The sequence below is a fragment of the Acomys minous genome, assembly GCF_964271855.1.
Source record: "Acomys minous genome assembly, chromosome: 15".
Lineage (NCBI taxonomy): Eukaryota > Metazoa > Chordata > Mammalia > Rodentia > Muridae > Acomys > Acomys minous.
This window is the reverse complement of record NC_140497.1, coordinates 96306448-96332572: the sequence shown is the minus strand read 5'-3', so window position 1 is coordinate 96332572 and position 26125 is coordinate 96306448. Positions and strand designations below refer to the sequence as shown.

Below are 26125 nucleotides of genomic sequence, written 5' to 3'. Positions count from 1 at the left end.
TCATGGCTTCCCAACCCCAGCTATTCATTGTCCTTATAACCCTACTATTTCAGTATCTCTCTCCCTCTCTCCTCTCTCTCTCTCTCTCTCTCTCTCTCTCTCTCTCTCTCTCTCTCTCCCTCTCTCTCCCCTTTAGACTTTTCCAGGTGTTCTCTCCTAATTATCTGCAAGTAAAAAAAAAAAAAAAGGCCGGGTGTGGTGGCACACGCCTTTAATCCCAGCACTTGGGAGGCAGAGGCAGGTGGATCGCTGTGAGTTTGAGGCCAGTCTGGTCTACAGAACGAGTCCAGAACAGCCAAGGCTACACAGAGAAACCCTGTCTCAAAAAACCAAAACCAAAACAAAACAAACAAAAAAAAACCTTCCCCTCAACCATGTCATGTCATCAGTTTATAAACAGTGAGCTTCTTTCTGGACCCAAGTTAACCTCATGTATATTTCCCCAATCCTGTGCATTCACATGCAAATCACATAATTTCATTTTTTCCCCCTTTACGGGTTGAACGAAATCCCATTACATATTGTCAGGCCCAAAGGGTACCCTAAGCACCCCCCAAAAGGGCAGGCCCATTGACTTGGTCTGAAACTTGAGCCTAGGCTCAGCTCATCTGGATTGTAGAAGTATTTCTTGTGTGCCAAAAGGGAGTCATTTCCCTTGCTTCTGGCAGAAGGGACACATGGTTCTCTATTGCCATAAACCAGTGGTGCCTGTCAGCATATCAACGTCCATGCCAGCCTCCAGGCCCCTCCAGCTCTGTCTTCACAAGAACCCTGTGTACAGAGTCTGCACTAGCCTTCTGGCCCACCACACACACACACACACACACACACACACACACACACACACACACACACACACACATCCCCCCACACACATCCACTTATCCTCCATGATGCTAGCTCCCAGGCTGCTGCAGATCACCGGCGTCCCTACTCCCAGACACCCAGCATTCTTTATATAAAAGCAAGGTTTTCCCCGTCCCCTCTATTCTCTTGTCTCTAGCAGATAACCCTGGCCATATCTAGTCTGTTTCTTTTTTTTCTCTGCTTTGGACGTTTCCAGATGCCTCTGGCTGCTCCTCTCTCTCTCTCTCTCTCTCTCTCACTCTCTCTCTCCTTCTTTCCCTCCTTTCTTCCCTCCTTCCTTCTCCCCGCTCCCATAATGCAAACACCTTCCCCTGGGCCATTTCAGCAGTTTTTTTTTTTTTACCATGCCCCTGTTGACATGCTTGTGTGAACATTTTCATTGGCCATTCTTCCGTTGATGGACAAGGAGATTGATTCCATTTCCTAGCCATTGTGACTAGAGCAGCACCAAGCATGGGGGTGCGAGTGTCTCTGTGGTAGACTCCTTCTCATGCCTTCTGAAGAGGTTTTCTCTGCCAATTAAGTAATTATGAGGCAGCCTGGCATGGTGGTGCACGCCTGTAATCCCAGCAGTCAAGGGGCAGGCAGATCTCTGTGAGTTCAAGGCCAGCCTGGTCTACAAATCTAGTCCAGGACAGCCAAGGCTGCACAGAGAAACCCTGTCTCAAAACAAACAAGCAAGCAAAAAATTAAAAGGCAAGAAAGAAATGTTATCAGAAATCCTAGGGAGTCCCAGTAAAGCCATTATATGATACCTGGCAAATCAGGGTTCCCTCATTGGGTTCCTAATCTCATTAAAATAATTTAAGAATAAAAAAAAAAGCAGGAGCTTGAGGACAATTTATTGTCAATGAAAAGGAAAGCCCTAGGGCGAGCTGTCCATCTATTTTAAGTCTGAGGTTATGTCCTAGGTTGTCAAACCATGCTCTTGCCTCTGTCTTCCGGAGTGATGGGACTACATGCATGTGCCACTGTGCTCAACAAACATTAGGTGGAGAAGGTATTATAAAAGCCTAATTGAAATAATCCCTCAAGCAAATTTTAAATATAATTAAATATGTGTTGGTTAGTTTCTGCCAACTTGACACAGACTAGGGCCATTTGGGAAATGAAAGCTTTATTTTCTGAGTTCAGCGAGGCGGGCAGTTTGGGATCCGAACCTGGTCCCTGAGGGGAAGTCCTATTGCATATTTAAAGGTGAAATCCACAACTAGCTCATATTAGGGGTGGAGTGTGGGGAGAGGGGGTCAGCTCTGACTCAAGTTATTTTGCTAACAAGAAGTTCTAGCTGACCTTGAAAGTGTGCCTGGCTGTTGTGTGTGTGTGTGTGGGGGGTGCAGCTGGGCTTATGGTTGGGGAATTTTTGCTGATGAATAAGGCCATAGGGTATGCTGATCATAAACATAGCTCACGGTCAAACCTGACCTTGTATAGAGAGATTCTTTTATATCAGCAATGAGCTGAGGTGATGTGGCTGGTGGGCCTGAAATGAAAATATCATTAAAATGTTACCCAGAAGGAGCAGGCCTCAACACAGGGATGGCGTGAACAACTTAATCCTGCGGCTGCGCTTTCACTTCCTGCGGCTGTGCTTTCACTTCCTGTGGGAGTGAATACACATAGGCTGCCTGGAGGTCGAGGTACGAGTTAAATAGCTTGGCATACACCGGGTGCTTCAGGGCAAATTTCCTAAAGGTCCTGTATGAAACCTGAGCTGAGTCCTTGCCAGCCATCTCCTGGAAGAGTCTGGAAACATCTAGGTCTGGCACTCCAAAAGCCGCCCGGAGTATAGTTGTCAACTCCTGTTCTGTTATGTAGCCGTCCTCGTCTAGGTCGAAAAGTTTAAAGGACATCTGCAGGATCTTCTCCGTGTTGGCAGGGTTGCACAGGACCGTCAGGCCGATCACATACTCCCGGAAGTCTATGGTGCTGTCCTGATTCCTGTCAAAGAGGGCAAAGAGCTGCCTCAGGGGCTCTGAAATTGGGAGCTTCATGTAGCTGGAAAACTCTTCTATTCCCATCTTCCCTCCCTTGGAGGAGACCGCAACGGCGGCGTACTCGTCCAGGTGCGTGTGGATGTTGTCCCAGTCTAATTTCAGCTTGTGGCTGATTTTCGTAAATTCCACCAAGCCGGTTTCCATGGGTAGCCGGAGGGCGCCGGCCGAGATCATCAGCCTGCAGTCTTCGAAAGTGTGGTCCGTGATGGGCAGCCGCAGGGCGTTGGCCATGGTGACCCGGACCGCGTTGGCAAAGAGGATGGGGTCCCTCTTCTCTTCTTCGCTTGGGATATGAACGGGCATAAACTCGACTTCCACTCTGGTGAAGGGCTGGCTCAGGGTGAGCATGCACGCCTGGAAGCTCGTGAACCCTTGCCACGTCCAGGTCACCGTGTCCAGTCTGTTGGGGTACCGAAGCAGCACCGGCTGCACGGGGACGCCCGGGGAGAAGGCTCCCAGTTTGAAGGTGACAAGGCAGGAGCGATTGGTGCACAGCCCTTCCGGGAAGATGAGGATCTGCGGCCACTTCATTTTGGATACCACTCGTCTCAGGATTTCGTTCCGGGTCCTCTTTCTCGAATCCGGGTCCTCTCGCTTCACAAGCACCGGCTGAGTCGCCAGGAGGCATTTCCCAACCAGCGGGATCCGCACGTTCTGGCTTGCAGACACCACCGAAGGGAGCCCGGCCACCACGACGGCGATGGCGTCGAAGAAGGTGGAGTGCGGCGCGGCGACGAAGATGGGGGCCTCCTCTCTGCTCGCCTTCTTCCCTTTCACCTTCACCAGGAACCCGGCAAAGAAGAACGTCACGTGGAACAAGAACAGCAGGGCCGGCTTCATCAGGTGCTTCCTCCAGCTCCTCATGGGCTCGGTGGGTCGGGTAGGTAACCTGATGGTGGAGAGCGTGGCCACGGGCCAGAGGAGGATGAAGAGGAAGGCGATGCAGGACACTCGCACGGGGACCAGCACAGTGCCCAGGAGGAGGATGCCCGCCCAGCGCCAAGCACTGAAGCGCGTCTGCTGAGTGAAGGGGTTGGCCACCGCCGGGGGGAATAAGGACTTGTTCACCTCCTGCGCGGACCTGCTGTCCCACACCTCCAGCTCGGAGGTGTCCGTGGTCTGTCTGCGCTGGGTCTGGAGAGACATGAGGCCGGCTGCTGCTCGGTACGTGCTCTTCTCCCTTTCCTCACGCCCCAGTGCTATGTGTCGGTTTGCACGTCATCTGCGCCCTTACAGCTAATGGTTGGTTAATAGGAAATGATGCACTACCTTTAAAATTAGAAGGGGGAAAAAGCCACACGAGAATTAGAATCTCACCAAAAGAACAATCACAGTGCGTTGTTGTTTCTGACATACGTGGGCAATAAATTTTCACATAACAATTTCTGGTACTTATATTATTCGTATGTACTTACTAAGGAGATATTAATATGAATGAATCAATATTAACTACAACTTTCAAATTTAAGTGATAATGCCGGTAAAAATTGCTATGGGGGTGCTTTGACCCAGCTTCTTAGTGAAATTCATCCGCTGTTCCTACAGACTGGATTCCTTGCTGTTGGCCACATCTCTTTAAGCTGAGAAGTGTAAGTCACACAGCATCTCGAGCATTTGTGTTAGGAGCACTTTTCCATACACATAGAAAACTGGGGAGGAATAGTGTTTAAGAGAGGAAGAGGTGGGAAATAGAGAGTAGTGAACTCTGTCACGAGAGTAGTTGATAAGGAAGATGAGTGAGAATAGAGTGTGATATACGTGTGTGTGTGTGTGTGTGTGTGTGAAATGCCACAAGGAAACCCGCCACTTAGAAAATTAATAACCTAAAAGGAAAACTTAGGGCAAATTAATTCTAATAGGCCAGAATTCAATATGGCATGTGGGGGTTTATAATATTGGTCTACATGAACCAATCAACATTTTAAACTGAAAAACAAAAACAAAACAAAATCAACACTGTAAAAATCAACTTTGTCAGTAGTCAGGCTGTGATTAAAACAAGATCTGCTTTACTGTGTCAACACAGTCTCCAGGACATGTCCCTTCTGTGTTGCTGTTCTTGGTACATCGTGGGAAGGGAAGGCCAGCCGGTGAGAACTAGGCTACTCAGAACTGATAGTGCTGCATTCGGGGTCCCTGCTGTGTTGGCTAATTGCTAATTTGGATCCCTTAGCCCCAGAACTAATTGATTTGATCCCTGATTTTCCATGTATTGACAGGTTAACCCTACCACAGAAAGTGCTATGGACACCAAGCTTGATAAGCAAGGTGTGGAAGGGTCACCTCCAGGTGCCAGCATCTACCCAAGGAGAACTGGCAAAGTTACACGTTAAAACTCAATCCCATGTCTTTAAATCGGTCCCTACCTTGCACCTCTGTCATGAGGCTCCAGTGTACCCGTCTGTAAACAATTGAGCTTTTATTGTGCCCAGAGGTTGCTACGGCACAGCGAGAATTCTGAGGACACTCACATTCTTCAGTCACTGTTAGAACTGTCTGTAACAAAGGAAATATCGCTAAGGTGCTGTGACTTGCCAGTGCTGCTGTCTCTTTTGACAAAGAGTTTGATCCCAAGACAGTGGGCAGCAGTAACTTGAGCCTCGGGCCCCTCCTGCGACTTCCTACTTTACAATGTTCCTTTCTGCTCTTTCAGCTTTCTTTGCCTTCTGGGTTTTTTGTTTTGTTTTGTTTTGTTTTGTTTTGTTTCCAGACAGGGTTTCTCTGCGTAGCCCTGGCTGTCCTGGACTCACTTTGTAGACCAGGCTGGCCTGGAACTCACAGCGATCCACCTGCCTCTGCCTCATGAGTGCTGGGATTAAATGTGTGCACCGCTACGCCCAGCTCTGTACATGCTTCTTATTATGAATATAGTGTTCTGCCTGCACATACACCTGCAGGCCAGAAGAAGGCACCAGATCACATTATAGATGGTTGTGAGCCACCATGTGGTTACTGGGAATTGAACTCAGGACCTCTGGAAGAGCAGTCAGTGCTCTTAACCTCTGAGCCATCTCTCCAGCCCCTGTATATGCTTCTTAAAGAAAAGTTATCACACCCTCTTTCTTTTACATCCCATGTGCCAGATGTATTGCAGTAGTTACCCCCTGCCTTTCACTCAGGGGTTCAGTTACCCGTGATCCACCAGAGCTTAAATATATGAAGTGAAAACTCACAGAAATACTGCATACATACATGTTTTAAACCATACAGTAGTCTGAGCCATGTAATAAAAATCTCTCACTGTTCGGCTTCCCCCCGGGGAGGCGGTCCTCTCTGTCCAGCACGGCTAGGCTGAATATCTCTGGCCACTCAGCTTTCAGATTGGCCTCCCTGGTGTGCAGTGCGTGTGTAAAGTAGGACCCATGTACTGCTCAGTGTCACTTAATTTCACCCATGGCCCTGAAATGCCAAAGAGAAACCATCAGTATTACTTTCAATGTAAAAAATGGATGTTTTTCATGAGGAATGAAAAAAAGAGTATGCTGTAAAAATGAGAGGGGGTGGGGGCTGGAGAGGTGGCTCAGTGGTTAGGAGCACTGGCTGCTCTTCCAGAGGTCCTGAGTTCAATTCCCAGCACCCACGTGGTGGCTCACAGCCATCTGTATTATGATCAGATGCCCTCTTCTGGTGTACATGAAGACAGCATGCTCATCTACATAACAAATAAATAGATTTAGGGAAAAAAATGAGAGAGAGAGAGAGAGATTCGTTCCAATTTGATTATCACACCTCACACCTCAGACTGAAAAGGTTGCAGCCACCGTACACGGTGAGGGCTTAACCAAGATGAGGAAGGGTTTGGTTCACCTGCAGTTTGCGGCCTGGTAGGGGTGTTGGGACTGCGTTTATTCACTATGAAATTACCTGCCTGCGACAGTACAGCCTTTATTCAACGTATATCAACCTTAAAGAAATTAAATCTTGCCCTGTAAAACTTGGATTCTAGCATTCAAAGGAATTAAAATATTTATTACTGCATCAAAGGGGTAAAAAGATATTTTCCTAAGCGGTTGATGTAGCGCACACCAGTTTCAAACACAGTTTAATCAGTCATCATGAACAGAACCTAAGATGTATTTTCAGAAATACTCATGTAGCCAAGTTTACATTCAAATTCCTTTATACATTAGAAATCCACAGCAATTGATGATGGAATTTTTAATAGCTAATAAATAAATAAATAAATAATAGTAAAAGGAACATTTTAACAATGAAATTAAGACCTGTGCCATTGCAGGTCTGCTTGTTATGCTGTGGCCCAGGCCATGTGCCTGAATGTCTGTAAAAGGCATCATATGTTAATAGGATAAAGAAAACAAGAAGCCAAATCTGAGTCATTTTTTCCAATAACTTTGTTGTACAACTCTGTGTGTGTGTTTGTGTGTGTATGTGTGTGTGTGTGTATCCCCCCCCCAAGACAGGGTCTTGGCTGTCCTGGACTCTTTGTAGACCAGGCTGGCCTCGAACTCACAGCGATCCACCTGCCTCTGCCTCCTGAGTGCTGGGATTAAAGGCGTGCGCCACCACGCCCAGCTACTACAACTGTGTAAATTAAGGCAGGTGTTCTGTGCAAATACAGAGAATGAAAAAATTACATAGAGTTTTTTCAATACCATGTGTCACTATATTTATTTATAGTCAAGCATATTAAAACAGGTGTATTTCCTGATAAAACATAAATTGATGAACGAGCTTTAAGAGGCTTTTCAAGGTTGCATTATAGGCTCCCCGTAGGTGGTAAGTCAGGGTCCTCTTGTTTCTTCCCTCAGGAATGCCCAGATCAGCCTGTTCACTGTGTCAGGCTGGTCTTGCTGAAGCCAGTGGCTGCCTTCTGACAAAATGGTGAGTCTGAAGAAGTTTTTAACATAAGTCTTTGTGGCTTCGGCCATCTCGACCTCCATAAAGGCATCTTCCTGTCCCCACAGGAGCAGTGTCGGCGTGGTCACCGTGTGGCGTCTGAGAGGCAGGCAGCTATGAAAACAAAAGAAACCTAGACTTAATCCGCTGTTCCCGGAGGCCTGAGCACCCTCAGAGGGACAGGATGCTGCCTCTTACTGAGGGGACACAGAATGCTGCCTCTTGCTGAGGGACACACAATGCTGCCTCTTGCTGAGGGGACAGATAATGCTGCCTCTTGCTGAAGGGACACAGAATGCTGCCTCTTACTGAGGGGACACAGAATGCTCCCTCTTGCTGAAGGGACACAGAATGCTGCCTCTTGCTGAGGAGACACAGAATGCTGCCTCTTGCTGAAGGGACACAGAATGCTGCCTCTTGCTGAGGGGACACAGAATGCTGCCTCTTGCTGAGGGGACACAGAATGCTGCCTCTTGCTGAGGGACACAGGATGCTGCCTCTTGCTGAGGAGACACAGAATGCTGCCTCTTGCTGAGGAGACACAGAATGCTGCCTCTTGCTGAGGGACACAGAATGCTGCCTCTTGCTAAAGGACACACAATGCTGCCTCTTGCTGAGGGGACAGATAATGCTGCCTCTTGCTGAGGGGACAGATAATGCTGCCTCTTGCTGAGGGGACACAGAATGCTGCCTCTTGCTGAGGGGACACAGAATGCTGCCTCTTGCTGAGGGACACAGAATGCTGCCTCTTGCTGAGGGGACACAGAATGCTGCCTCTTGCTGAGGGACACAGAATGCTGCCTCTTGCTGAGAAACACAGAATGCTGCCTCTTGCTGAGGGGACACAGAATGCTGCCTCTTGCTGAGAAACACAGAATGCTGCCTCTTGCTGAGGGGACACAGAATGCTGCCTCTTGCTGAGGGACACAGAATGCTGCCTCTTGCTGAGAAACACAGAATGCTGCCTCTTGCTGAGGGACACAGAATGCTGCCACTTGCTGAGGGACACATAATGCTGCCTCTTGCTGAGGGGACACAGAATGCTGCCTCTTGCTGAGGGACACAGAATGCTGCCTCTTGCTGAGGGGACACAGAATGCTGTCTCTTGCTAAGGGGCACAGAATGCTGCCTCTTGCTGAAGGGGTGACGGTTCTTTGGAGGGTAAGAAGAGCCTCACCTGACTGATTTTGGGGGAAATGTCTTTAAAATTTGGGGGGAAGTGGTAATAAAAAATGGCCATGAAGCACCCTAGCAGGCCCCCAAACTGTCCTAGCACGCTGAGGGTGTTGGAGAATGTACTAGCAGAACTCCAGAAGCAGACAGGCCATAGCTGCAAGTTCAAGGCTAGCCCGGGCTACACAGAGAATTCTAGGACAGCAGGGGCCAAAGATTAAGACCCTATCTCAAAATGAATTAATAAGCCCCCTGAACAAGGAGAACAGAAAAAGAACCCAGGAATGCCAATCTAATGAGATCCAAGCCAGTCACTGAAGAACTGGCTTGTTATCTCCAACACCAGGGGAAATGCAGAGTGGGGTAGCCTGCACTACTGTAGTCTGTGGAGACCAGGGCAGGCTAGCCCCTGCTTCTCAGTTAAGAAACCCCTTCAGTAAGCAAGGTGCATGGCTCCTGAAGGTTGACACCCCAGGCTGTCCTCAATACTCACTCAAGAGCACACATACCTACACACACACACACACACACACACACACACACACACACATGCACTCACACATGCACGCATGCACACACGCACACACAAAACTAATCTTTAGCTTTTATAAAACTGTGAATTCTGTCCAAGGCCAACTAGGGCTCCAAAGTGAGACTCTGTCTTAAGAAGAAAACAGAAGAGCTGGCAAGGTGTGGTGGCGCACGCCTTTAATCCCAGCACTCGGGAGGCAGAGGCAGGAGGATCTCTGTGAGTGCAGGCCAGCCTGGTCTACAAAGTGAGTCCAGGACAGCCAAGGCTACACAGAGAAACCCTGTCTTGAAAAACGAAACAAGAAAATGACAATGTAACACAAACAAACCAGGTCCTGAGTTTTGCCATTCACAGAGCCTCTGTCTTCTGGAGGTCACCATACATTTCTCCCATGGCACAGGTGTTCCCAGTGAGCAATTACAAAAAACAAAAACAAAAACAAACAAAAAACCAGACAAGCAAAAACCTTCACCAAGGGCAGAAAGATAAGAATGTTTTCCCCCTTACAGCCACTTAAAATACACTTTTCTGGGGTGGGGAGTCCTAGACCCTTCGGCTTCCTGGTCCTGATGGGTTACGCTCTGTATAACCTGGGAGTGCAAGCTAAGACAAACCCTCTCTCCTTAAATGGCTTTTGTCAGAGAATTCCGTCACATCAACAGAAGATAAGCCAAGACACTCACTTACTGGGTGTTTTCTTTGTCTGGACAGGATTTTAATGTGCAGCCCAGCCTGGCCCTGACGTTACGATCCTCCTGCCTCAGCCTTTCCAGTGTTGGGATCACACACGATATATCACCTCGCCTGGTCGCTACCACTGTGTCGTCCATCTTCTTCCCTGTTGCTGTCTTCGCCTCTTCTTTCCAACTCCCTTTGAATGGTAGTTTCTAGCTTTATCTCCCACACTGGTTTAAAAATATTGAAAATGTTCTAGTACTGTTCTTTTCCCTCTTGCCGTGCTCTTCTGTCCCCACTACACTGCACGTCTGCCACGTGGGCCCTACTTGTGCTGCACGAGTCCCAGCGTTCCAGCCCCCACAGGGCTAGTCTCGGCTGTTCCCTTTTCCTCATGACCACTTCCTGGGCCCTTGCCTTGCTTTGAATTTTTTCCTCAAACAGCATTTCCTCACTTCTCAACTCTTTCTTTTGAAGTCTCTCCGTGTGTTTGTAACCATGGATTCAGTACTGTCCGGTGTTTGTAACCATGGATTCAGTACTGTGCTTGTCCGTTCCCTCTGCCAAGGTTTGTGGGAACAGGATCCTTGTCTTGGTTCACTCAGCACTGTGCAACCTGTGCTGGCAACCCAGGGCACAGAATGTTCTTAAAAACGGTTTCCTGCGCCAGTTAATACATAATCATTACAATACAATAAAAACGAGTCTGCTCAAAAGGAAAGACTAAGTGGATGCGATTACGGGTAGAGCAAGCAATGGCCACACGGAGGGACCTTTTATATTATTCTCTACTTTTCCATGTTTTAAGTTTTCTATGAAAGAATCAGCCAGAAGCCGGGCATGGTTGGTGCACACCTTTAATCCCAGCACTCAGGAGGCAGAGGCAGGCAGATCTCTGTCAGTTTGGGGACAGCCTGGTCTACAAAGACAGTGCAGGGTTCCGTGTGACAGAGAAACCCTGTCTCAAAAGACCAAACAAAATAAAACACAAAACAAACAAACAAAGAGTCAGGCCAGGCAGTGGTGACACATGTGTTTGGGAGGCAGAGGCAAACAGATCTCTGAGTTTGAGGTTAGCTTGGTCTACATAGTGAGTTCCAGGTCAGCCAGGGCTACACAGAGAAACCCTATCTCGGAAAACCAGAGGGGGAAAGAGAGAGAGAAAGTCAGAATGTTGGGGTTAGGGCTGGGGAGATAGCTCAGTGCTGGCTACGCAAGGACGAGCACGTGAGTCCCAATCCTCAGAATTCGCGCCAAACAAGCAGCATGAACTCTGCAATCCCAGTGCGGCCATGGGGAGATGGGAGGCAGGGACGGCAGAGTCCCTGGAAGCTCATGGGTCAGTTAGTCTGGGGTATGTTCCAGAAAAACAAGACACTCTGCTTCTAACAAAGCACTCGAGGGTGGAGACTGACAGCCGCACAGGCTCTGCATAGTACGAGCACGTCACCATCATATACAAAGATGCAGGAGCACACACACACACACACACACACACACACACACACACACACACACGTGTGCACATGGGAACATATATGCACACAAAAAGACTGTGATGTGTCTGGAGAAAAAAATGTGTGACATTCTAGATAAGTGGTAAACTTAATTTAAAATAACAAAGAATTATCTCTTTAAATTGAAACATTTTATGTAACCCAGAAGAAACTATACAGACCTGAAAATGCTTCGATAATGGTTGATTGGACCGCTCAGGGCTCCAGGCTGAGAGAAGACATAAACGTAAGCTTCTAGGTCTTCCGCCGTCAGCCGACGTCCGTTTCTCCCAATGCCAGTGCTCTGGCTGGTAAACAGGTGTTTCAGAGCCTAATTTAAGCAAAAAGAAAATGATTAAAAATATTCATTTATCTAGCCGGACGTGGTGGGGCACGCCTGTAATCCCAGCACTTGGGAGGCAGAGGCAGGCGGATCGCTGTGAGTTCGAGGCCAGCCTGGTCTACAAAGCAAGTCCAGGACAGCCAAGGCTACACAGAGAAACCCTGTCTGGAAACACTCCCCCCACTCCCCCCACCCCCCAAAAAATTCCTAGCAGCCGGGGAGCAGTGGCACACGCCTACAATCCCAACAGTCCAGGAGGCAGAGGCAGGTAAATCTCTGTGACTCCAGGACAGCCAAGGCTAACACAGAGAGACCTTGTCTCAAAAAAACAATATATATATATATATATTCATTTATCTAATGAGCTAAATCTGTCAGTTAAAGGGAGCTGGGGATGGCAGTGCAGCTCACTTGGTAGAGCACTTGGTTACCATGCACAAAATTGTGCTTTGATCCCCAGTCCTGCTCAAAGCAAGCTGAGCACACTAGGGTAGGAAATAGTGTTTATCTTCACTATCCTCTGTGTATACAGGTAAAGAATCACTTTATTACAATAAAGTCACAAATAAAAGTATCACTTGGTTGAATTAAGGTAGTCACTACAACAAATGCTTGCCCAGTCTCAAACTATATATTTCGGTAAACTATACAGTTAGAATGGACATTCTAAAGTCCTGGAGCTTCAATTAAGGTTTTATACTTCCACTATTAATTGAATTTTTATATTTTTTCCACCACAAAAAGGAAGAGAGGGAGAGGGAGAGAGAGAGAGAGAGAGAGAGAGAGAGAGAGAGAGAGAGAGAGAGAAACTAGAAAAAAATCATATTGAGCTGGGGGTGGGGATGGGGGTGGGGGAGGTGGCACAGGCCTTTAATCTCAGCACTCAGGAAGCAGAGGCAGGTGGATCGCTGTGAGTTTGAGGTCAGCTTGGTCTACAAATCGAGTCTAGGGCAGCCAAAGCAACCCAGAGAAACCTTGTCTCAGAAAAAATAAAATAAAAAAATCATATTGAATGAGGTAACCCAGACCCAGAAAGACAAACTGTCTCATGTTCTCTTATTGGAGGCTCCCGGGTCCAAATCATCAGATGTGAGTGCATATTGTAGAGGTGACCTTCACTCACTTTGTATTAATATAAGTCTCTGTCTTTCCTCACCTACCCAAGGCATTCTCTGATTGGCTTTCATAAAAAGATGACGGCCAATAGCTAAGGCAGGAAGCGAAAAGTGGGACTTCCTGGTAGGGAGAAAGGGATGCTGGGAAAAAGATAAAGGAGTGCTTTTGGGTTTTTGTTTGTTTGTTTTTCTTTTTTTTCTCCAGGAGACACAAGAGGAGACAGACATGACTACAGGCCTGGAAGGCACAGCTAGCCACGTGGAGGGACGGGGCAAGGTGGTTATGTTAACTTCGATGAGCTAGTTGAGAGTCTGCCCCACTAACTATTAAAAGGTCTCGGTGGTGCCTTCATGTTTATGGCTGGCAGGGTCACCAGAGCCTTACAACAGCATGTCCTGTAGAAGCCTTAGAAAGTAAACCAGGATTGTTGTTCGGATGGGGGTGGGGTGGGTGGTGCTGAGCAGTGGAGGAGAGTATTGGAACACGTGATCTGACAGGGGCATGGCGATGGAGGTGGTCTTTAGGAGACGGGGAGGGAGACTGATGCAGTAGGAAGGCAGGAGGAGGTAAAACAACAATAAGGATGTTTGGAAAAGATGCATGAAACCATACTACTAACTACACACACACACACACACACACACACACACACACACACACACACACACCCTATAATACATGTAATCCTAGGTATAAATACATGTACTTCAATTTGGATTGACAATGCTCCCTCCAAAGTTCCCAACGCCAGACAGGAGGCGCCCACTTTGGAATTGTTGCCCAAGATTGGCTCAGAGATTCCCCATCATTCACCATTGCTGCTGCCCTTGGAAGAAGAAGAAGCAGAAGAAGAAGAAGAAGAAGAAGAAGAAGAAGAAGAAGAAGAAGAAGAAGAAGAAGAAGGGGAAATTTTTTGGGTTTTTCCTCTCCGTGTGCCTGCTTCTTGTGTGTGTTTCCTCATACCCAATAAATGCCTTTCTTCAGCTGCTTACTCTGTCTGCTCTTGACTGCTGTGCTTGCGACTTCTCTGTTGGAACCCATCATGTTAAAGGGCTTTCCTCGCCTTTTATTTCATTAACTGGAGGGGGGAAAACTGGATTCAGACTCTTAGGTGGTAACAGTAAGATACAAGTTCTTGTGCAGAGTTGAACGGCCAGGCTTTCAAACACATCAACAGATATAAAGGTAGGTAAGCCCGAGAGGAACGGTTTTAAACCCGCCTCATGTGGTTTGAGTGAGAACAGCTTCCATCGGCTCGTGGGTTAGAAGGCTCGGTGTCCTCAGTTGGTGGAACCATTTGGGAAGGATTAGGAGGCATGCCCTGGATGGTGCAGGTATCACCGTGCGCTGGGCTTTAAGGTTTCAAACCCCACCAGCCCACAAGCCCAGCAAGTTATGGATCAGACATGAGCTCTCAGCTGCTGCTCCGGCACCTCGCCTGCCTGCCTGCCACCACGCTCCTCACTGTGGTGAAAATAGACTGGGCCTCAGCCCCAATTCAGTGCTGCCTCTTATAAGGGTTTTTTGTTTGGTTGGTTGGTTGGTTTTGGTCATGGTGCCTCCTCACAGCAATGGAATAGCGACTAAGATACTTACTGATTAAGTTTTAACATTTTCATTTCATTTTTCATTCCTAAAGATGGATTTTCATTAAACTATCTGTCCTAAAGGATAATGATAATAATAAAGTATTTGGTTGACTTACCTTGAAATCATTAATTGAGAACATAAACTCCGGGAGCCGCGGTATTTGGAAGAAGTAATAAAAGCTACATCTGAAGAGCTGCACGGGGTGCCGCAGTATGTATTCTGAAATTAAAGCGCTTTGTTAGACGCTATCCCAGAGCTGCGCATTAGTGGCTATCGAGAGAACTTCTGTTTACGCCCACTTCACTTGTTAGCTCCGTTAAAGAATCCACGTTTTCTTTTATTTGATCGGTATTTCCAGTGTTTAGAAAGTGTATAATAGCACTTCAAGGAAAAAGAACGTCCCCCCACCCTCATGAAGCTTTCACCCAGCAGGGAGCAGGGACGCCCCCTCCCCCTTCCCACAGCCCCTCCCCCCACCCTCCCACCCACTTACTCTGCTTGTCCTCCAAGGTTATTTATCCCAGGCCTAACAATGCTCTTAGGAATTTATGTGATGTAGTATCCTGCTGAGTAAAGCGTTTCCTTATAGACAGATTCAAACTGAAGCCCTTACTTATCACTGGCCCTCAGGAGGAGCTGAACTGTTTTCTACGCATTTACTCCTGTGTCTAGAAAATTTAGCAGTAAATAAGCAGAAAGGGCACTTGAGAAATGTTCCTCTGCAAATTTTAAAAATCATTCCAATGTCAGTGGTATAGCTCAGTGAAGTCTTCGGCTGGGTAAGCAAATAAACAGAAGCCTAAAGGCAGGGTTTTGTTTACCGAGAGCCTCCCTTAATCTGTTCCCAAAGGTGCAACTACCTTGGGCAAGGGCATCTAGTTCCTAGGTCAGTTCAGTCCCCCAGCCCTGCTGACTGTCACATACAACCTGCTTTCTTCTCTGACATTTTTTCCTTCTCTTTGCCCACCCCACCCCCACCCGCCACCTCAGAGGTCCCCCAATAGACATTTCTACCCACGGAATGGACCAGGTCGGTGGTTCACTGCACCTTTGCGTATGTGTGGTATAGAGTGCTTTGTTTAATGTGCACAAGGCTCTGGTTTCAACCTCCCAGCAACACACACATGGGAAACAGAACAAGGTAATCTTATTGAGAGAGATGGTGGGGGAGGTGGGGAGGCCTCAGTAGGCGTGGCCGGACTCAGTAGGCGTGGCCGGACTCAGTAGGCGTGGCCGGAGAAGGCCGGATGTGTCACCCAGCAGGCGGGCTTAGTCTTAAATGGTACGAGGGAGCCAGCTTTGCAAAAATCAAGCACGGGCATCCTTCCAGGCACTCAGGTGACGGGTCAGCCCACGTCATAGCAGCTGGGGCACTGCTTGCTTGTTTCAGCCACGTTGAAATCTGCACTGATGGTACAAGAGCAACAGTACAGAAATGCTTGTTTGAGCACAAGTCGGCATGTGACCCTGACAACGCTAACAGCTGTCGCCTTCACTGTCGCACGGTTGTGGTAGATAAAGCAGCGAATCAGTTCAATCAAGAGCCAGTTTCACTTAACGATGAATTGGCAAAACCTTCATTTTTATTAATTCTCCACCTCCGAGCGTATCTTTCTCAGTAGGCCACATGACCAGAAATGGAGGACAAGGTACCCTGCTCACCGCGGCCTGCTGCTGTGAAGTCGTGCCTGGGGTGCTACACCGTGAAATCTCAACAACACGGGTGCCCACCTAAACAAGCCCTGAACGATTCCAACACCAGCTGCCCTCCCAGTATAGTTGGCGGAACCCCCACCCCTGGATGATGAGCTACAGCTGCTGGGGGGATGGACCCCGTGCCTGGCTTTCCAATGCCAATGAGAAACTGTAAAACTGTAGAATACAAGATGCTTGTTTGCTTGTCCCGCCTTGCTCACCTCTCCCAGTTCTTGTTATTGTTAACTTCAAAAGTTCCACCCTGGTTCCCAGAATAGTTACATGTAAGTTTCCAAATATCAGATGTCCCCATACGGCTTTCAGTAACCACTCTAGTGACCCACACCCAAGCCCCCACAAACAGCTTCCCAATGCCAGATGTTCTAATGTCCACATGGTCTAACTTGATAAGCAACCCCACCTGCTTTGTGGTTTTAGCCTTTAAAACTATCCTGTAACAGCTACTCGGGGTCCTTCACCTCCCGAGTGCTGAGGGACCCTGACACATCGACAATTGGGACTTCTGATGTGTCAGTAATAAATTTTACATATACCTCCAGCCTGTGTGACTTGAGTGGTCTCTCGCGGCGACCCCCTTCCTGAATTGGACTCCAGGGTCCAACACCAAGAGGCCAGCCCGAGAAACCTAGGCACAGGAGCAACACTGAGCAGTCGTGTTTATGTGTAGTCATCTGCACACAATGACGCTGTTACAGAAGGCTTGGCTGGGAACGTGGGAGTGAAGAGCGGACACGGGCGGGGAGAAGGAGAAGTGAAAAACACTCCCGCCTCTCCCAGTGACAGATGTGTGTGAGGCCGGGTCTCTTCTCACACTTCTGTTCTCAGAACACAGGGCAACAGATTGAAGGCAGAAGCCGAGGGGAGAGCCCAGCTGTCCTCTGTTATGCCAGAGTCAGAGAGATTTGTAAAATGTGAAATGTCCTTTCACTGAAATGTATTTAGTGTAGTTTGTACTTTTGTTTAGTCGTTATTTTCATCAGAATAAAGTGTTTATGTGAACATGAAATAGGTTTTTAAAATGATTGGATATATAACTATATTTTTTTATTTATTTATTTTTATTTTTATAACTATATTTTAAATATCCCACTTTTTTTGTTTTGTTTGTTTTGGTTTTGGTTTTTAGTTTTTCAAGACAGGGTTTCTCTGTGTAGCCTCGGCTGTCCTGGACTCACTTTGTAGACCCGGCTGGGCTCGAACTCACAGCGATCCATCTGCCTCTGCCTCCCGTGTGCTGGGATTAAAGGCGTGCACCACCACTACCCGGCTAAATATCCCAGTTTTAATTTCCTAAGTAGTGACCACTTATAGATATAACCTAGATAAACAACGTCCCTTCGAGGTCTTTAATAATTTTAGGAGAATAAAGAATTCCTGAGGTGAAACTGTTGAGGAATACTGCTCTAAAGACAAAAATCTGTGTTCAGCAGCTAAAGTGTTCAGAAAAGAGGCAAATTTCTTTCTGCCAGGATTTATGACTTGCAAAGCACTACCACCACATTTCCTCCCTCATCTCTCTCCAAGCTAAGTGAAATATTGCCCAAAAAAGAGATGAAATTATACAAGCAAATAGGAAGCTAAATTTTCTTAGCTTTTTAAAAGGAAGATTTAAAATAAAAATATTAGGCTGGCAGTGTGGCTCAGTGGTAGAGTGCTTCACTAGCAATTGTAGAAGACCTGGGCTTGATGCACAACACACTCACACACAGGCACACACACACACACAGTAAGAGCTTCATGGCGATTACCTGTAATCCCCGCACTTGGGAGGATGGGCCAGGAGTATTGAAGGCTCGGGTCAGCCTCAGCTACAACATCATGTATCCTATGCCATCTTGGTTTAGTTGGTTACATTTACTTATTTTTGTTTGTTTGTTTGGTTGGTTATTTATTTACTACTACCTAGCTGCCTTTGAGGCAGAGGCTCACTGTGTAACTCAAGCTGGCCTTGAACTCTCCACCCTCTCGTTTAAGCCTCTCAAGTGCTGAGATTACAGACACGCACCACCACACCCAGGCTCCATTTACCTTTTAAAAGACTAGGCTAACCAAACTTCGCTGTTTTAAATCCACAGTGACAGTGGTGACAGCGAGTAATGACGTCAGCGGAAGTGGATAATTAAGGCTCAGACTCACCTGTAAAGACACTGGGATGTGGGAAATTAATAACAATGAGCTTCGTCACCATCTCAGGGTAGCAGACAGCGATCAGCCAGGCGATCATGCCTCCCCAGTCGTGGCCAACCAGGACACATCTGCTATACCCTGTGACCAAGAAAAACATGGTGTCGTCATAAAAAGACAGGTGAAGTCATTATCTCACATAGAAGAGTTACATTTCTGAAGTCATTTACCACTATCTCACCCAATACATCCTATAAATTAACACATTTAAATTTTTTTTATTGGGGCTGGGGAGATACAGCTCAGAAGTTAAGAGCAGTGACTGCTCTTCCAAAAGTCCTGAGTTCAATTCCTAGCAACCCCATGGTGGCTCACAACCATCTATACTGAGATCTGGTGCCCTCTTCTGGCAGACAGGCATAACACTATATATATAATAAATAAATAAATATTAATTTTCTTCTAATTGGATGGGGCCTGTAGCTCACATTCACAATCCCAGGACCTGGATGGCAGAAGCAGAAATCCCAAGCCAGCCTGGGTTACATAAGATACTGGCTTACATGCTGAGAGCAGGTGGCTGCTGGGTGCTCAGCCCCAGATGGCTGTGTCAACCCCTCCCCCTCCCAAGGCTCCAGAAACATCAAGGAAGAGAGAGTGGAAGAAAATGAATGCTGGAGGATGGAAGGCAGTGCTGTAGAATGCTGACTTCTAGACTCAGCACGGCCACTGCATTCATGAGCTCTGCAGTGCAGCTTACCTGTGCACAGTCCAGCCAGTGAGCATCACTCATGAGCTCTGCAGTGCAGCTTACCTGTGCACAGTCCAGTCCAGTGAGCATCACTCATGAGCTCTCCAGTGCAGCTTACCTGTGCACAGTCCAGTCCAGTGAGCATCACTCATGAGCTCTCCAGTGCAGCTTACATGTGCACAGTCCAGCCAGTGAGCATCACTCATGAGCTCTCCAGTGCAGCTTACCTGTGCACAGTCCAGTCCAGTGAACATCACTCATGAGTTCTCCAGTGCAGCTTACCTGTGCACAGTCCAGCCAGTGAGCATCACTCATGAGCTCTGCAGTGCAGCTTACCTGTGCACAGTCCAGTCCAGTGAGCATCACTCATGAGCTCTGCAGTGCAGCTTACCTGCACACAGTCCAGCCAGTGAGCATCACTCATGAGCTCTGCAGTGCAGCTTACCTGTGCACAGTCCAGCCAGTGAGCATCACTCATGAGCTCTGCAGTGCAGCTTACCTGTGCACAGTCCAGCCAGTGAGCATCACTCATGAGCTCTGCAGTGCAGCTTACCTGCACACAATCCAGCCAGTGAGCATCACTCATGAGCTCTGCAGTGCAGCTTACCTGTGCACAGTCCAGCCAGTGAGCATCACTCATGAGCTCTGCAGTGCAGCTTACCTGTGCACAGTCCAGTCCAGTGAGCATCACTCATGAGCTCTGCAGTGCAGCTTACCTGTGCACAGTCCAGTCAGTGAGCATCACTCATGAGCTCTGCAGTGCAGCTTACCTGTGCACAGTCCAGCCAGTGAGCATCACTCATGAGCTCTGCAATGCAGCTTACCTGTGCACAGTCCAGCCAGTGAGCATCACTCATGAGCTCTGCAGTGCAGCTTACCTGCGCACAGTCCAGCCAGTGAGCATCACTCATGAGCTCTGCAGTGCAGCTTACCTGCACACAGTCCAGTCCAGTGAGCATCACTCATGAGCTCTGCAGTGCAGCTTACCTGCACACAATCCAGCCAGTGAGCATCACTCATGAGCTCTGCAGTGCAGCTTACCTGCGCACAGTCCAGCCAGTGAGCATCACTCATGAGCTCTGCAGTGCAGCTTATCTGCACACAGTCCAGTCCAGTGAGCATCACTCATGAGCTCTGCAGTGCAGCTTACCTGTGCACAGTCCAGTCCAGTGAGCATCACTCATGAGCTCTGCAGTGCAGCTTACCTGTGCACAGTCCAGTCCAGTGAGCATCACTCATGAGCTCTGCAGTGCAGCTTACCTGCGCACAGTCCAGCCAGTGAGCATCACTCATGAGCTCTCCAGTGCAGCTTACCTGCACACAGTCCAGCCAGTGAGCATCACTCATGAGCTCTGCAGTGCAGCTTACATGGGCACAGTCCAGCCAGTGAGCATCACTCATGAGCTCTGCAGTGCAGCTTACCTGTGCACAGTCCAGCCAGTGAGCATCACTCATGAGCTCTGCAGTGCAGTTTACCTGCGCACAGTCCAGCCAGTGAGCATCACTCATGAGCTCTGCAGTGCAGCTTACCTGTGCACAGTCCAGCCAGTGAACATCACTCATAAGCTCTGCAGTGCAGCTTACCTGGGCACAGTCCAGTCCAGTGAGCATCACTCATGAGCTCTGCAGCGCAGCTTACCTGTGCACAGTCCAGTCCAGTGAGCATCACTCATGAGCTCTGCAGTGCAGCTTACCTGCATACAGTCCAGTCCAGTGAGCATCACTCATGAGCTCTGCAGTGCAGCTTACCTGGGCACAGTCCAGCCAGTGAGCATCACTCATGAGCTCTGCAGTGCAGCTTACCTGTGCACAGTCCAGCCAGTGAGCATCACTCATGAGCTCTGCAGTGCAGCTTACCTGTGCACAGTCCAGCCAGTGAGCATCACTCATGAGCTCTGCAGTGCAGCTTACCTGCACACAGTCCAGCCAGTGAGCATCACTCATGAGCTCTGCAGTGCAGCTTACCTGCACACAGTCCAGTCCAGTGAGCATCACTCATGAGCTCTGCAGTGCAGCTTACCTGCACACAGTCCAGTCCAGTGAGCATCACTCATGAGCTCTGCAGTGCAGCTTACCTGTGCACAGTCCAGCCAGTGAGCATCACTCATGAGCTCTGCAGTGCAGCTTATCTGCACACAGTCCAGTCCAGTGAGCATCACTCATGAGCTCTGCAGTGCAGCTTACCTGTGCACAGTCCAGTCCAGTGAGCATCACTCATGAGCTCTGCAGTGCAGCTTACCTGTGCACAGTCCAGTCCAGTGAGCATCACTCATGAGCTCTGCAGTGCAGCTTACCTGCGCACAGTCCAGCCAGTGAGCATCACTCATGAGCTCTCCAGTGCAGCTTACCTGCACACAGTCCAGCCAGTGAGCATCACTCATGAGCTCTGCAGTGCAGCTTACATGGGCACAGTCCAGCCAGTGAGCATCACTCATGAGCTCTGCAGTGCAGCTTACCTGTGCACAGTCCAGCCAGTGAGCATCACTCATGAGCTCTGCAGTGCAGTTTACCTGCGCACAGTCCAGCCAGTGAGCATCACTCATGAGCTCTGCAGTGCAGCTTACCTGTGCACAGTCCAGCCAGTGAACATCACTCATAAGCTCTGCAGTGCAGCTTACCTGGGCACAGTCCAGTCCAGTGAGCATCACTCATGAGCTCTGCAGCGCAGCTTACCTGTGCACAGTCCAGTCCAGTGAGCATCACTCATGAGCTCTGCAGTGCAGCTTACCTGCATACAGTCCAGTCCAGTGAGCATCACTCATGAGCTCTGCAGTGCAGCTTACCTGGGCACAGTCCAGCCAGTGAGCATCACTCATGAGCTCTGCAGTGCAGCTTACCTGTGCACAGTCCAGCCAGTGAGCATCACTCATGAGCTCTGCAGTGCAGCTTACCTGTGCACAGTCCAGCCAGTGAGCATCACTCATGAGCTCTGCAGTGCAGCTTACCTGCACACAGTCCAGCCAGTGAGCATCACTCATGAGCTCTGCAGTGCAGCTTACCTGCACACAGTCCAGTCCAGTGAGCATCACTCATGAGCTCTGCAGTGCAGCTTACCTGCACACAGTCCAGTCCAGTGAGCATCACTCATGAGCTCTGCAGTGCAGCTTACCTGTGCACAGTCCAGCCAGTGAGCATCACTCATGAGCTCTGCAGTGCAGCTTATCTGCACACAGTCCAGTCCAGTGAGCATCACTCATGAGCTCTGCAGTGCAGCTTACCTGTGCACAGTCCAGTCCAGTGAGCATCACTCATGAGCTCTGCAGTGCAGCTTACCTGTGCACAGTCCAGTCCAGTGAGCATCACTCATGAGCTCTGCAGTGCAGCTTACCTGCGCACAGTCCAGCCAGTGAGCATCACTCATGAGCTCTCCAGTGCAGCTTACCTGCACACAGTCCAGCCAGTGAGCATCACTCATGAGCTCTGCAGTGCAGCTTACATGGGCACAGTCCAGCCAGTGAGCATCACTCATGAGCTCTGCAGTGCAGCTTACCTGTGCACAGTCCAGCCAGTGAGCATCACTCATGAGCTCTGCAGTGCAGTTTACCTGCGCACAGTCCAGCCAGTGAGCATCACTCATGAGCTCTGCAGTGCAGCTTACCTGTGCACAGTCCAGCCAGTGAACATCACTCATAAGCTCTGCAGTGCAGCTTACCTGGGCACAGTCCAGTCCAGTGAGCATCACTCATGAGCTCTGCAGCGCAGCTTACCTGTGCACAGTCCAGTCCAGTGAGCATCACTCATGAGCTCTGCAGTGCAGCTTACCTGCATACAGTCCAGTCCAGTGAGCATCACTCATGAGCTCTGCAGTGCAGCTTACCTGGGCACAGTCCAGCCAGTGAGCATCACTCATGAGCTCTGCAGTGCAGCTTACCTGTGCACAGTCCAGCCAGTGAGCATCACTCATGAGCTCTGCAGTGCAGCTTACCTGTGCACAGTCCAGCCAGTGAGCATCACTCATGAGCTCTGCAGTGCAGCTTACCTGCACACAGTCCAGCCAGTGAGCATCACTCATGAGCTCTGCAGTGCAGCTTACCTGCACACAGTCCAGTCCAGTGAGCATCACTCATGAGCTCTGCAGTGCAGCTTACCTGCACACAGTCCAGTCCAGTGAGCATCACTCATGAGCTCTGCAGTGCAGCTTACCTGTGCACAGTCCAGCCAGTGAGCATCACTCATGAGCTCTGCAGTGCAGCTTATCTGCACACAGTCCAGTCCAGTGAGCATCACTCATGAGCTCTGCAGTGCAGCTTACCTGTGCACAGTCCAGTCCAGTGAGCATCACTCATGAGCTCTGCAGTGCAGCTTACCTGTGCACAGTCCAGTCCAGTGAGCATCACTCATGAGCTCTGCAGTGCAGCTTACCTGCGCACAGTCCAGCCAGTGAGCATCACTCATGAGCTCTCCAGTGCAGCTTACCTGCACACAGTCCAGCCAGTGAGCATCACTCATGAGCTCTGCAGTGCAGCTTACATGGGCACAGTCCAGCCAGTGAGCATCACTCATGAGCTCTGCAGTGCAGCTTACCTGTGCACAGTCCAGCCAGTGAGCATCACTCATGAGCTCTGCAGTGCAGTTTACCTGCGCACAGTCCAGCCAGTGAGCATCACTCATGAGCTCTCCAGTGCAGCTTACCTGCACACAGTCCAGCCAGTGACCATCACTCATGAGCTCTGCAGTGCAGCTTACATGGGCACAGTCCAGCCAGTGAGCATCACTCATGAGCTCTGCAGTGCAGCTTACCTGCACACAGTCCAGTCCAGTGAGCATCACTCATGAGCTCTGCAGCGCAGCTTACCTGGGCACAGTCCAGTCAGTGAGCATCACTCATGAGCTCTGCAGCACAGCTTACCTGAAGAGAGTGTTGGGTCCCCCAAGACCGGAATTACTGATGGTTGTGAGCTGCCATATGTACTGGGAATCAAACCTGGGTCCTCTAGAAGAGCAGTCAGCGCTCTTAAACACTGAGCCATTGCTCCAGCCCAATGGTTTATATTATTAATGTTCTGTTCTTTAGAGTGTCCTTCATCTAACTGTAAAAACCATTTATTATAAAACCGTATGTTGTGGTATGCCAGCAAGAACCTCCTACATCTCACGGCTACTAATATCACCGTGTGCGTACACAAGGCTTGTGTAAGGACACTATGATATCGACCTAAAGACAAACTTGTCTAATGCGGCGTTTCTCAGAACATCTCCCAACAGAGACCCCTACAGGAATTTCTTTGTGCAGATGGATAAGACTCGTTTGCAAGTTCTTTCTAGCATTTCTCACCATTAATTAAGACACACACACACACACACACACACACACACACACACACACACCTTTTAAAAGGCTAACCTACCCAAAGAGTCTAAGACGTCCTTAATGTCAGCAATCAGGCAGTCCAGCTTGTAACTGTCCTGATGAGACGGTGCATCTGACTCCCCATAGCCTCTCAAATCCAGTGCAATGACTCTGTACTCACTTTTAAATTCTCTCAATTGATGACGCCAAGAATACCTGAAGGGAAGGGAAAGAAAAGAAAAAACAAAACAAAACAGTAAGAATGTTGGCTTAAGGAAATGTGTTGCGGGATATTTGATCCCATAGTGAACCCAGAGATTGTGAATTGTGAAAACATGTTTCTTGTTTGGTGTGTGGCTCATCTCTAACAGAACTTCCTGTTTATTGAAAACAGGTGATTATGGTGTGGCTCAGCCAGCCTTTACTCCAAGAGCTTTCTGTAAACAGGATTAAATAAAGTTAACTCTAGGTCAGGAGGCTAAGCAAGCAACCAAATTGACAGGAAGTGAACCTGGTGGGGGCGGAAACACCATAGAGAGTGAGAGGAAGTTTCAAGGATGAACAGAGAGACACACAGGAAGTAGAAAGGAGGGACGTTGAGTTGAAGACATTTAAGACAGAGTGGAGAAGAAGAAAAGGCTTTTGGCTTTTTCCTTCTGGGTCGTGAGCTGGGTAGGAAGGTCAGCTGGGTGCTTTCTCTGTCTCTCTGAGCCAGCAGGTTTTCACCCCAGCATCTGGCTCCTGAGTCTTTATTGGTAAAATGGAACAATTGGGATTCTACTGTTTCAAGAACAACAGAGTGGATAAAGCTGCTTCCCGTAAGCCTGGCTGCTTAAGGGACACTTGGTCCTGAAAGCATGTGCGGAGGGAAGAAAAACCCATTCCACAGTGTTTTCCCTCCCCTCTGTGCTTGTGCCTTGTCACACATACACACACGCGCGCGCGCGCACACACACACATACACACACTGGAGCGCGCACAGGCAAAACATCCATTAATTTTATATTAATTAACTGCCTGTGACTCCAGTTCCCAGCAGTCTGACTCACTCTTCTGTGGTCACTGCAAACATATAGAACTGATATATACCTCTACATATAAAATTAAATTTAAAATTATTTTTAAGAGGAAGTTCACAGTAATCCTCAACTACATAGTGTGCGTTGGATAACCGAGTCCCTGTCTTAAAAACAACAACAAAACCCTTTTATTTTAAAAAAAAAGAATTAAATAACTGCATGTCACCGCAGGAGAAAGAGCCCTGTGAGACAGAGCCTTTGACCACCATTGTTAGGAATTCATCTCCCTTCTTTTTCTAGGGATTCATAGTAAGACGTCAGAATTTACAGAAACTGCAAAATATCAGATAGGAAAATTGATATATTACATATTTTCTACTCTTACTAAGAACAGGTTATCATAGAGATTGAACTTCTAGATGGGACAAAAGACTCTGATCCCTTAAAGTGATTTTTAAAATTTAAAAGAAGCTTAAACTTTCGGTCACAATATCTAAATGGTTTTCTGCCTCTGGCTTGGCAGGGTAACACGAACACGATGTTTTGTATCACGGAGCCATATGAGCCAGTCATTTTGAA

General features: G+C 48.4%; 2 protein-coding genes across 3 annotated transcripts in view; both read right to left on the bottom strand.

Annotated features, from left to right (window-relative positions):
* Window positions 1-1719: 1719 nt before the first annotated feature.
* On the bottom strand, window positions 1720-5299 carry LOC311585341 (lysophosphatidylcholine acyltransferase 2B-like). Its single transcript, XM_084760425.1, has 2 exons — window positions 5231-5299; window positions 1720-4133 (listed from the first exon to the last, which is right to left on the bottom strand). Exon 2 carries the CDS (start codon window positions 4008-4010, stop codon window positions 2421-2423), a length of 1590 nt encoding a protein of 529 aa, XP_084616551.1. The 5' UTR covers window positions 4011-4133; window positions 5231-5299; the 3' UTR covers window positions 1720-2420.
* Window positions 5300-7465: 2166 nt separating this feature from the next.
* Window positions 7466-26125, bottom strand: part of EPHX4 (epoxide hydrolase 4) — a 32987-nt gene continuing 14327 nt past the window's right edge. For both annotated transcript variants that reach the window (XM_084758046.1, XM_084758045.1), the window contains exons 3-7: window positions 24586-24743; window positions 18499-18627; window positions 14762-14865; window positions 11780-11928; window positions 7466-7835 (exon numbers count right to left, since the gene is read on the bottom strand). In XM_084758046.1, the coding sequence (XP_084614172.1) occupies window positions 7607-7835; window positions 11780-11928; window positions 14762-14865; window positions 18499-18627; window positions 24586-24743 (769 nt within the window). In that variant the 3' untranslated portion in view covers window positions 7466-7606. The remainder of the gene's footprint in view (window positions 7836-11779; window positions 11929-14761; window positions 14866-18498; window positions 18628-24585; window positions 24744-26125) is intronic.

Coding starts and splice junctions, on each gene's coding strand:
- LOC311585341 (XM_084760425.1), bottom strand. CDS start 4,010: ATGTCTCTCCAGACCCAGCGCAGACAGACCACGGACACCTCCGAGCTG.